The sequence below is a fragment of the Cervus canadensis genome, chromosome 33, assembly GCF_019320065.1.
Source record: "Cervus canadensis isolate Bull #8, Minnesota chromosome 33, ASM1932006v1, whole genome shotgun sequence".
Taxonomy (NCBI): Eukaryota; Metazoa; Chordata; class Mammalia; order Artiodactyla; family Cervidae; genus Cervus; species Cervus canadensis.
Genome location: NC_057418.1, coordinates 16949131 through 16962220, shown reverse-complemented (window position 1 = coordinate 16962220; position 13090 = coordinate 16949131). Strand labels below are relative to the sequence as shown.

At 38.6% G+C, this 13090-nt stretch overlaps 1 protein-coding gene across 8 annotated transcripts in view; it reads right to left on the bottom strand.

The window, feature by feature from the left end:
- Nucleotides 1–13090, bottom strand: part of UTRN (utrophin) — a 538889-nt gene that overhangs the window by 350589 nt on the left and 175210 nt on the right. For all 8 annotated transcript variants that reach the window (XM_043457450.1, XM_043457448.1, XM_043457451.1 and 5 more), the window contains 4 exons: nt 9232–9345; nt 8312–8467; nt 3793–3963; nt 2529–2708 (listed from right to left, as the gene is read on the bottom strand). In XM_043457450.1, the coding sequence (XP_043313385.1) occupies nt 2529–2708; nt 3793–3963; nt 8312–8467; nt 9232–9345 (621 nt within the window). The remainder of the gene's footprint in view (nt 1–2528; nt 2709–3792; nt 3964–8311; nt 8468–9231; nt 9346–13090) is intronic.

Here is a 13090-nt window from a genome sequence, read left to right as displayed (position 1 = left end):
TTGGAAGATTAAATACCATCTTCTGGATAACAGTTACTTCAAGAGAGGGATCAAGAGATGGGATGGGATGGGAAAGAAGGGAACAGGTTCTGTAATGCCAGTGGATTCTATTTTAAAAACAAGATCTGGAAAAATATGGGAAAATGTTAACATTAGCTATATCTGAGGGACATATTTATGGGTGTTAGTAATATCATCTATACTCTTCAAGAAGTTTGTAATACTTCATAATTTAAAACACTTTAAAGGCATATAGAAATAATCAAGGTAACAAAGTTGGACTCTTCAGAAGAAAAGCATCCTTACTCTAATTTAGAAGTTTGGGCTGTTTCTTCTACCCAAGGTCCATAATTCTGAGTGCTTGCATTCAAATCTCTTTGTTCTTGCCACTTTTCTGTTCAAAGATACCAAGGTGTCATCTTTTCTCTTTTATCTATATTGCTTTCTTACACTTTTCCTTTATTCTCTTAAACTAATTCTCTCAAATTAATTCCAAAATAATTCTAAAAGTATTTCTCAAAACAATACTAAAACCTTGAAATATTTTCATTCTTCATTCTCAAACTGTCACCTCTGGGTGATAAAGACACCGTGAAGAAATGACACAGAATTTATTGTGGTCTTTCATTAGCTTGGGATACCCTGGGACCCTATTATTTAAACATAATAGCTATGAGTAGCTATTTTGGCTATAAATAAACAGGAAAACAAAGAAATAAAAGCAAAATCATGGGTGGTTGGGACAGAAAAGACAAGACTGTGGTAGAATTCAATTCCAGGATCATCTACTGGGACTTAAGATTAGCCATACATAATGTTATATACATGTTCACAGAATTTTAGATTCGCAGCTGAGTAACCTCAGGTGTTTCATGTTAGATAATCTCTTCATACTAAAGAATGAGTTAGCGTTTGACTTGCAGCTTCCTTAGTGTGACTTGTAATCCAAATTATACACAGTTTATCTTAGCACAGGTCTTCCCTGCTGGCTCAGACAGTAAAGAATCTGCCTGCAATGTGGGAGACCTGGGTTCATTCCCTGGGTTTGGAAGATCCTCTGGAGGAGGGCATGGCAACCCATTCCAGTATTCTTGCCTGGAGAATTCCATGGACAGAGGAGACTGGCAGGCTACAGTCCATGGGGTCCCAAAGAGCCAGACACCAGTGAGCAACAAAGCGCGCAGCACACATCTTAGCCCAAAGGAGATTCAGAACGAGTGACTAATGAGTGAATTTACTTTATAGTTTGCAATCGTCAGTGACATTTTAGGATTTATCACAATATAATCATTTGTTTTAGGTTGAACTGAATTTAAATTAAATTGCTATAAATTGAAGAGCTTCTTCAATCTTTTCAATGAGATGTAACAAAAGCCACACATATAAAAACAAACGAGCAAACACTTAATATTAAAAAAAAAAAAAAACCTCACAGAATCATCTACATCTTAAACCCAATGGCCAGGATACAGGAAATGGTCCAGCAAAATACCAGCACATTCAAGTTAGTATTTCCTTCACTCTAAGTAAAACCTATAATTTCAGTGCTTAGTTACTCAGTCACATCCAACTCTTTGAGACCCCATGGACTGCAGCCTGCTAGGCTCCTCTGTCCATGGAATTTTCCAGTCAAAACTGGAGTGGGTTGCTTTTTCCTACTCCAGGGGATCTTCCCGACCCAGGGATTGAACCAGCATCTCCTAAACTGACAGGTAGATTCTTAACCGCTGTGCCATCTGGAAAGCCAAGGTCATCACCACCTATCTATAATTTCTTTTAATACAATATAAGTGGGAAGGTATAACATTAAGTATTACACTATCATTCTGGAATTTTAAAATGACACATGTATACCTTTTTAACAATTACACATATTAAGCAGATACAAACTGTAATTTCCAAAAAGTATTTTAAAAATTAACCTCTGAAATCTTTGGCTCATAAAAATAACCTTGAATGCAGGATGTCAAGAAGTTTAAATAACTATTATGATGGTCAGCCACATATAAGGCACATTTCTTTCAAGTTTAAAGTACTTCTCCTAAGAACTAGGCTAATGGTTGATTCTTCATTTATAAATTTAGACACCATTGTAAAAAAGAAACCTCAGTTCATCTCTGTGTATTACCAGGCAAGAAAAGAAGTACTCACTGTACCTTGTTTTAGCATTTCAGAAGGGGAACAGACCCTACGGATCATCGGTATTATGAAAACCTTGATTTCACATTTAGTCAATGCCTAAAGCTAAGAAGCAACTTTTCCAAGAACCTTCCACCAACTGCAGTCAGATCCTTATATCCAATTTTCTTTTCTCTCTGTTTCATTCTTATCAACCTATTACCTAAATTATCATCTAATAATATATTGTAACTATTATTATCTCCAATCATTATCTCAATCATTAAAGAACTACTTTAATGATACAGTCTTTGAAAAGAAAAAAGGAGCGTTTTTTTCCCCAAGATATGGAAACAGCCAGTACAGCACAGAGTTTGAATCTCAGAAAGGCATCAGAGAAAAGATCCTACCTCCAGGGTGTGGCACTTTCCTCGAATTCTGTTACAGAGAAGTTGGTAATTCTCCAGCACGACATTCAGCGCAGATGTCAGCTCCTGGCCACCAGAGGGCACTTTTGCAGCTAATAACTTGATGCTGTCCTTGAGAATCTTCACCCGCACCTCCTTCTGCAGCACGTCCTCTTTCGCCCTCTGCTCCAACACAGAATGAACTGAAAAATCAGCTCCCTGTCTCAGTAACCAATTTCTTCTTCAAAAAATAACCAAACCCAAGCTAAAACGTCCAGATGATTCTAACTACCTAGTTGGAACAGAGAGTACTTTGTGAAATAAGAGGGCTAACTACAACAGTAGAAATGAATACAACATTGTAAAGCAATTATGTGAAGTGAAGTGAAAGTTGCTCAGTCGTGTCCGACTCTTTGCTACCCCATGGATTATACAGTCCATGGAATTCTCCAGGCCAGAATACTGGAGTGGGTAGCCTTTCCCTTGCATTGGTAAAATACAATCCTTTTAAAAACTCTCTGCATAGAGACTTTTTGCTTTTGTTATACTTATAGGCAAGTTGCAACACATTTTTTTTAAAAAGTAGCTTTCAAGACACTTTGTCCTTTGGCTTCAACACTAAAGGACAGTAAAAACATGTGGGAATGATATCCAGTTCTTTTCATATAAATAAAAAAGAGACTGTGCAAGACCATTGACACAGGAATAAAAGTTAACAAGAAATACATCTTGTGGACCCAACTGACATTGAATCCCTTGACAATATTCCTATGACTACTCTTACCTGCCCCAGTAAAATGGTTGGTATTCGTGTGTGCCCTATGTATTAGCTGGAAGAATACAGCTGGTGAAATAAAGATAGCTCCCAACCGAAATGGGTAATTCTCGGTTGTTCTTTATGAAAAATAATTCTTCCTGAAAATATTTGGAAATAAACAGTGGTGATGGTTGTACAACATTGTGAATGTAAAACTGATGCTGATAAATGAGTCATTCCCCGCAGCTCCTCAAAATTCTTATACAGAAGACTTTCTCAGGGGCCCTCATGGACTCAACTCATGGCCTAAGTCCAACACATGAGTCTCAGCTTCCTATCCCTACCCAAATCATTAGGTAGCTGCCCTTCTACTTGTTTTAAATTGAAATTTTCCTGTGAGAGATTTTATGTACATACTACCCTTTAAAGCTAGGTAGATGACTGACTGACTGGTTTTAAACAGAGGAGATGAGATATAAAGCCCCTTGACCCTAACTGTCCCAGGCTCACCTTCATTTCTTCCACAGCACTCTCAAGTTCTTCTGGTGACTTGTATTCAAAGTCCCTCTCCAGGTAGTCCTCTTCTGCCTGGGTCATCCATTCCTGCATCTCTGCCAAGTCTTTTTTCAGGTTCACCACTTTTTCCTGACTTTCAGACAACCTATTTTTTTTAATAACGATCTACAAAGGAAAAGTCATTTGCTCGAATAAACAAATATTAATACATTAAATGTCAACTTCTAGTTTTTAATATCTAAAGACAGAGTAATAACTTTCCACCAAGAATCTCAAGATTTAAAAGTCAGATGAAACCCTTAAAAATTTGGTCCTGATGCTGTGGAATATAAGCAATAATGAAAACAATTATAACTGGGATTCAGTATTACATTTTGGACATTAATATGGAGATATCTAGTATAATTTTGGAAATGCATAACAGAGTAATGCTCTAACTTACATCAATAAAAGCATATATCTCAAGGAAATCTATTAACTGAAGCAGCCAAAATGTCCATTTTCTCCTTCTTAACAGGATTCCCCACTAAAAGTGCATTTTTAGAAAAAAGAGAAGAGGGAATTCACTGGTGCTCCAGTGGTTAAGAATGTGCCTGCTAATGCAGGAGTCACAGGATCCACTCCTAGTCTGGGAAAATCCCACATGCCGCAGGGCAACTAAGCCCATGTGCCCCATCTACTGAGGGCTAACATGCACGTGCCATAAGCACTAAAGTCCACATCACTACAGCCCGTGCTCTGCAACAAGAGAAGCCACTGCAATGAAAAGCCCACGCACTGCAGCTAGAGAGAAGTCTCTGCTCTCCGCAACTAGAGAAAACCTGCAGCCACGAAGATCCGGCACTGCCAAAACTCAATGAGTAAAAAAATAATTTAAAAAATAGAGAAGAGGAGACTACTACTAAAGATATTCATAAAACACTGCTTTACAAAACTTTGGTTTTGATAACCTCCTCTACTGGTATATTCCACGCAGCTACAAAAAAGTTACGTTAGAAAATAGGTATTTGTCTGAATCTGGTTCAATAACTTTGTCAACTATTTCAGGGAGCCTGAAAACACCCTTCAGAGAGATCCTTCCTCTAACCACACACTGACTTCTACTGTGAAAGAAGATATACCATGTAGATCATCCAGGGCTCACTTCACTATTCAACCTCCCGCTCAAATGAAATCTCACGGTATGGTCACCTTGCCAGGGCTTGCTTGGCTGTGAAACTGATGGTGATGAAAGGGCAGTACAGGAATACGATGGCTCTCATGAGAATAAGTGGGAATACTTACTGGCCTTCCTGTTCCACTGTCCAAACAGGGTCATGGTCATAAAAATAGACGGGCACTAAACAGGGGCTTGGATTTCACTGCCCAACATGGAACTCAGAAAGCCTACTGCCAGCAAGCCACACAGCCCTGCTGATCAACACTTCAACCTGGTGAGCTTTAAAAAAAGGAAACACAGATTTCGGGGACCCACATTCCCCAAATTCTTTTCACAAGTAGTTTCTAAACACTACTCAGTTATATACAATTTTCATGGAGCCTCAGAGAAGTAAGAAAGATAAAGACACTGCAGGAAACTTCTCAAAAAAAGAAAAGCTCAAAGTTATCATTAATTATTTTGAGATTACATACTTCCTATATTTTGGTATTAAGATGCTTTTTCCTTTCATGAGATTGAGACTATAACAGACTGTTTTTATTTGTTGATTTTCTATGTCTGTCTTTCCTTAGAAGAATAAAAATTTCACAACATGATGTTTGTCCAAAATTTCTTCAACCTTTTTACTACTCAATGAAATACAATAGCTTAGAACTGCTTCACATAATTACTCACATAGCACGTGGTTGCCTCCTTGCTGGAGACACTTAAAAAATTTTCCTGTGCTTTTATTCCCATACTTTGAGTCAATAACAATTCACAATTAATTCCATGTTGTCATTTGTGTATGTATGTATATATGTAGACAGATGTTGTTGCTATTAAGTCACACAGTCATGTCTGACTCTTTTGAGACCCCATGGACTGCAGCATGCCAGGCCTCTGTCCCTCACCATCTCCCAAAGTTTGCCCAAGTTCATGTCCATTGCATCGGTGATGCCATCCAGCCATCTCATCCTCTGATGCCCTCTTCTCCTTCTGCCCTCATAGATACATAGATAGATACATATCTATCTATCAGTAGATTAATAGATCTAAATATCTACATGTATCTAAGGCTCTATCAATCTATCCATCTATCTCTTGTCTTCCTTGCTCCTCATCATCACTTCCAAATCATTTTCCTTATTTACTTCTCCAAAATACCCCAGCTCTTTTTAAGCACATATCATCAAATTATAACACATTTAGAGGAGTCTGAATTTGACTAGAATACAAGATGATATTATGAAAGCATTTTCTTAAGTGTGACAATGATACTACACTTTTGTAGAAGACTGTCCTCATTCATGGAAGAAGTGTGCTGAAGTATTTAAGAATGAAGTGTCAAAATACTTTCAACTTCCTGTCAAAACTACATGTGGAAAAAAAAAAAGGCATATGTGTGGGTGGTGCGTACATATATAGATGTAAAGAGGTGGGGGAGAAAGAGAATAGGCAAACATGGTAAAACACTAACAACTGTCAAATTTAGGAATGGTTTATGGCTGTTCCCTCAACCATAATTTTAACTTTTCTTTAAAATTCAACTTGTTCAAAATAAGGAAATTGTGGGAAAACAAAATACTCAGGGATGTAAATACAAAGTTTTCTTGTATAAACATTAAATAAAAAAACACTGTATTGAGAGATATATACTACCTATGTGACTGTCTATAGAGTATTCCTGCATTTCACATTTTCTCTTCTCATTCTTTTATCCCTTCTCACTCACTTCAGCTCTATGCAACCTCACTATTATTTCACTAACAAAATAGAACAATCAAAAGAAAACTACTACACCGTATTCCTACAGTACCCATAGTTGCTGCCCCATCCATTACCACAGAGGGACCTCCTCACAGGAGCTCTTTCACTTAAAGGGTGGATCTCATCCACTCTTGCCTAACCACAGACTTTGTTTCCGTCATTATCTCTCTCAGTCTTCTGTATCATCTCCTCTTTCTAAGGGAAATCTTTTTTGGCATGCAAACTTTCAATAATATCTTTGAAAAAAAATAATTACAAAAGCAGTTCTTTGGATCCCCATGTCCCTTCTAGTATACAAATCTCATTTCTCTGTTCCCCTGAATAGAGAAATTCTCAAAGCTGGTTACCCTTGCCCCAGGACCTCATCTCCTTTCCACTCCTCAACATTCTGCAGTGTGACTTTCTTTCCCACCACTCCATTGGAACCACTTTTCTCAAGGTCATCAAAAGTTTCCATCTAATGTGCTTTCCAGTTTTGGCTGGGCTCAGCTCAGCATCGAGCTGTGAAAAATTTTCTCCACCCAGCCTTTGGGGTCTTACTCCTCGGGCATTTCCCCTGGGGCAAACCTTTCCTTCTTAGCATCCTTGGCCAGTGATTAGAGCTGGAAACCCCATTTACATGTACTGTAATTTTGAATTTAGTCCCAGGATGAGCAGCATCACTTGACCTATTCCCACTAAAGCTTCTCCTTGAGTTTTTCACCATTTCAGTAAATGGCACCACAATTTACACAAACTGGAAGCTTCGCAAAAATCCAGAACAGTTCCTAACTATACACTTTTTCCCATATCACATTAACTAATCTATTACTACACTCCCATCTCCACTTTCAAAATTTAGTCCAAACCTAACATTTCTCATGACCTCCACCACTATCTCCCTAGTCCAAGGGGCCATCTTCTTTCTCTAAGACTGCAATAACCTTTTAAGTATTCTCCCCATTTTTATTCTTGCTTTCCCAGAGCAAATTATCCACATGGAAGCAAGAGTGATCGTGTCCAACTCTTTGGGACCCCATGGACTGCAGCCTCCCAGGCTCCTCCGTCCATGGGATTTTCCAGGCAAGAGTACTGGAGTGGGTTGCCATTTCCTTCTCCAGGGGATCTTCCCAACCCAGGGATCAAAACCTGGGTCTCCCGCATTGCAGGCAGACGCTTTACCCTCTAAGTCACCAGGGAAGCCTTAACGGATCTATCATATGTCAATTCATTGCTCAAAACCCTCTGCTTTCTAAGTGAAATCATACTTGAAATAAAATTCAAAACCTACGCCTCAAAAGCAATACACAACCCATCTCTACCTACCTCCTGACCCCAAATCCTTCCCTCCAACCTGCTAACTCTTCCCTTCATTCTATTCCAGCTACAATGACTTTCTTATTCTTTATTGCACACATCAAGCTCATTCCCATCCAGGGGCAGAGTGGACAACAGTACCCACCCTTCACTAAAAAAGTTACCCAATTCTTGCCCCAACCTGCCACCCATGCTATAGTTATTCTAGATCACTGGTTTTCAGTCTGGATGGGATATAAAATTATTCAGTCAAGAGAAGCCATTATCTACCTCTTGAAATTCATATGCAGGTTAAGCTGAAAATCTTACCTCCTTGCTAAATTTCTCCAGTTGTGATTGGCAGTCAACTAGTTTTGTTTGCATCCAGGCTTTGATTCCAGCAACTGGACAGCTTCGAAGGTTAGCCTCTATTTCTTTCATGTCTTTCAGAGACGATTCGATTGTTTCTATTTCATTAACAAATGCCTGAACACATAAAATAAGCCCTTGTTGAGTCCATTCCGACATAAGTGGATGCCATTATTATAGTTTGTCTGCCTCTATCCCTGCAAATATTTTAAGAACAGACTGCTTGGGAGTCAAGACGTTTAACGACTTAAGAAATATTGTGTCTTAAGAAATTCATTTCACCTGAGTGATTCAAATAGCCACCTGCCAAATTAGACTGCAAATACTTGACTCTCAGCAGGGAATAGTACTTTTGATTAATTTACAAAAGCCTAATGATTCCACCAAATATAAAATGTATGAAGTATTACTGGCAAACTTCATTTGTAAAAAGTGTTTTTCTTTTTACAAAGTGAGAACGATATACAATTGGTAATTATGACACTGAGACTGTCACTGCAACATAAAACAGCAGCTACTAATGAACTAAAATTGCTCTTGTGTTCTCCATTCAAAATTTATTCTGCAATAACCTATGTGGGAAAAGAATCTGAAAAAGAAACAGATACATGTGTAACTGAATCACTTTGCTGCAACTATGTTCCAATATAAAATAAATAATTTTTTTAAAACTTTATAATCACAGCCAAAAATAGAAATGTGAATTATAAGTCATTCTTTGACTAGTTATAAAGTCAAAAAACAGGTTTATATTGAAACATGTTTTATCTAGGTTTATTGTCATGCCATATTCTTACAATTTTAATAAAAGCAGCAAATAATAAAGAGGAAGAAGAAAATTTTATTTATTATAGCAGATTCCCCAGATCAGCAGAACTCACAGAGCATTGGTCAAGCTGTCTTTGTAGCCCTTCGGCATCTCCTTGGACAGCCTGCTCTTTCATTAAGAAGTCTTTCACGCCATCCATCCACTTCTCAATGACTTTTGAATCAGCCTAGATCGAACACAATAACAAAGAGGGATATTACTCTGTGACATTCAACCTACTACATCTCAAGATCTATTGCTACAGGAGAAAAGGCAACTTTTCAAAACTTTGATAGCATCATTTTCATTTATTTTATTTCTTTAAAAAAAAAAACCAAAAACGTCCAACATTGAAAATAATTATTTCTTCCATTGTCACCCTAAAATCTTCATGAGATGATATCTTGGTGATCATTCTAAAAATTTCAAAATGTTCTCCAGTGAACAAAGCTATCTTGCTTAATATGAGCTATATCTATGATTAAAAATTCAAATTAAAGGGAGAGATGCTTTTCTAGGTATAATCAGCTTAAAAAATCGTTTATTCTTATATAATTTAGAACAGTTTTCTCCTTAAGTTAGCTACTCAAGGCAGGATTTGAAAAACAGCACAATGGAGGGAATACAGTAGACTGTTCTCAGTTCTGTGATTGGGTGCTTTGTTATCTGAGAACCCAGTACGGTCCACTACCCAGCCCCATTCCTTCACCCAGCACTTACTAAGCACCCACTGTTACCCAGTTCCTGTATGTGGTGCTGGGGAAATGAGATAGGAAACATTTTGCAGAAAGAATGAGACTTCAGAGAGGCAGTAACATTGGAACTGGACCTTAAAGAACGCAAATAACTAGATCCAACTTCAGCTCCAAAACTACATTAAAGTGATGAACATTTCTTTCCAGGTGCCCATTCATCATTGGTCAGTGTGACTTGTTCCTTTCCTTGTACCTTCCTCAATTATTTGTTTCTTCTTCCTCCCTAGGAATGGAGATAAATTAACTATCTTATTCAAAAATAACCTTCAGACTGGAAAGCAGCCACTATGTCTTCCCTTAGTCTTTTAGTGGTTATAAAATCACAATTCATGCCGTGATGTCTCTAGAACACGATACCCAGATACTGTTCTCCACACTCCGATCAACTTGCTCTGGTAATTACGTCAACTTTTTAATGTACTTAAAATATGCCACCAAGAACCAATTACTCTTATCCTTAAAATGCTGGAATGAATGACAAAGAGGGAACCTAAGTGGTATTTCAGATATAGACAGTATATTCAGAAAATGTCATCTGAATTTCTTTTGTTTTATTTTGCTTATTGTAGAGTTGCATTTTGTTTCCTTTTCAAAAATTTTTATAGATATATATTATTCATAATATTATGGTTAGCTAAAAGTCCAAAAATTCCATAACAACCTCAAAAGGATATTTTCCCTACCATACCTATATTGTTTAATTGATTTTGGTAATAAATTCAGAACTTGAAATTACAAATATTAACAATATTTAACAATACTACTTAGTAATAAAACAATAAAAAGCCAACAGAATGATTCGAATTTTTAGTCTCTCCACTTTCTTATCAGCTGCTCTTCCCAGCTGTCTCTTATCTGCAATCTGACAGTGAGGCATCCTTCTCCTGTTGAGTTGGGTTTTTTGTTGTTGTTGTTGTTCTTTGGTTGCGCTTGGGGGTTCTTTCCCAGGTGAAAAATAAGGCCAATTACAGTCCCTTCCTGAGCATCCCCACACGAGGACATCACCTCATTCATTAGCCAACAAACTTTTCGGCTTAGTTTTCAAAACATGGGATAGCATCTAAGTAGCATTTCACTTAGGTTTTAAGGGATATTCCCAAATACTTTACTGGAATCAAGCCTTACCCAAAATGATAGTCTGTGAGCACTATTTAAGCTAAATGAGCACACATGAAATGTGAGACTATGAATTTGTATATCTAATAATCTAGTATCCTGCTCCAAAAAATTAAATAAAAGAAAGCAGTACTTAAAGAAATGAGGTCTGGACAAGGCTTCTGAGTGGTGTCCACGCTGATTTCTGGGGACCACCACACTCTTTCCTAAGCACAGGTAAGGTCTCTGGTCAATCATTTATCTACAGCTTTGCCAGGAACTGACACCAAGCTTAGTGCAGGTCCTTAGCTTCTAGAAAAGAATGTTCCCCCTTATTTAAGACATTCACTCATCTCCCTCTTATTTAAGACATTCACCCATCTCCAATGTCCTGGTAATTTCCTCACAAGTCGCATAATGCGACCTTGAGATCATGGGTAAAACACCACATTACTGGGGATGTAGATTTCGGCATCAGAAGGATCGCGTGGTTTTTCCATCTAACTCATAATTCAGGCTCTAATGCACTCTCAGTAATGACCATTCTCCACTTTCCAGCTCGCAAGGTCATTCTCTGATGAAGATGGGAAGCAAAGAGGGCTTATGTGGCCGAGCCTTTCTGTCTCCTCTATTCATATTACACCACCCGAAGCAGGCATTTCTCATTCTCCTTGTCCCAAGAACAGCTTTGAAAGCCCTTTCAGTCACACTGAGCTCTTTCCCCAAGCTTCCCTTCCCTCTGCTCTTCAGCCTGTTTCTGCCACTCTTCTCATACATCCATGCTACTCTGATAATATTTTCAATTGGTGACATCTCTCTTCTTTTAGACTTGCTTCAGCATTCACAGGCCTTATCCAAGAAGACTGCTTAGGAAGACATAGTCAGGGCAGGGGAGGGTGGGGTGTGCAAAAGATAAAAAATGCAAAAGGAAAGAACAAATACAACTGTAGAGTTCATGAGGGCCTTTTTAAACTGTTCACTTAACTTGTTACCACTTCTTGCACTGTTAATCTCTAGTCTGAACTTTTTCAGAATTCAAGGCAGCATTACTGCTGTGTAACAGGGCAATTCATTTAATCAGGTTTGGAGTAAGAAAAATTGACAGTCTCCTGGGCCAAGAATTTTTGAAATTTATATGGAGGTTTTAACCACAATCAGCCTTGACTGAAGTGAGCAGCCTGAGGGATCCCTGTCTTTGGTACAGAAAAGGAAGTCCTGTGCCATCAACCTCCTCCCTCTCTCCCTCCTTCAGACACACACAGACACTTGTGAGCACACACATTCACACACACACACCCGTTCCTCCTCCTGCAGTTGCATATGTGCATGCTTAATCACTCAGTCGTGTCGGACTCTTTGATGGACTTTAGTCCACCAAGCTCCTCTGTCCATGGTATTATTCTCCAAGCAAGAATAATGGAGTGGGTTTGCATGCCCTTCTCCAGCAGATCTTCCTGACCCAGGGATCAAACCAGCATCTCCTGTGGCTCCTGCATTGGCATGCAGATGCTTTACCACTGAGCCACCTCGGAAGCCCTCTCCTCCTACAGTGAAACATGAGAAAAAAGGAAGAGGGAAGCAACAGACACAGACAACCCAGGAGACCAATGGATCATCCCAATGATAACAAAGGGAACAGAGAGGAATCTGAAAAGCTGTTTTCACTACTAAAAGTCCTGCAGGGTAATCCTGACCGCGCTCAGTTCTAAGACAGGCAGCATGACCTTTGAAAAGAAAGACCAAGGTCTGAATACCTAGCTCAGCACCTAACCAGCCACGAGACCTTGAGAAACTTCTCAGTTTCTCTTCTGGGAGCTTCCATAGCTCACCTATAAAACAGGAATAATAACAACTACTCTGCCTGACTATTCTGAAAAACAGAGATGGTTTAGATTGGCTCTGGTACAGAGTAGGTTTGCAGTAAATGGTAGATACTATTACTCAGACCCACAAAATCAAGTGTCTTATTACCAAGATTAAGCCCACAAAAGACTTACCACTTTGGGTTCTGGTGTCTGTTCCCAACAGACACTTCACTGAACCATCAGCAAGGGTGAGGACATATCTGCATAAGCATCAGTG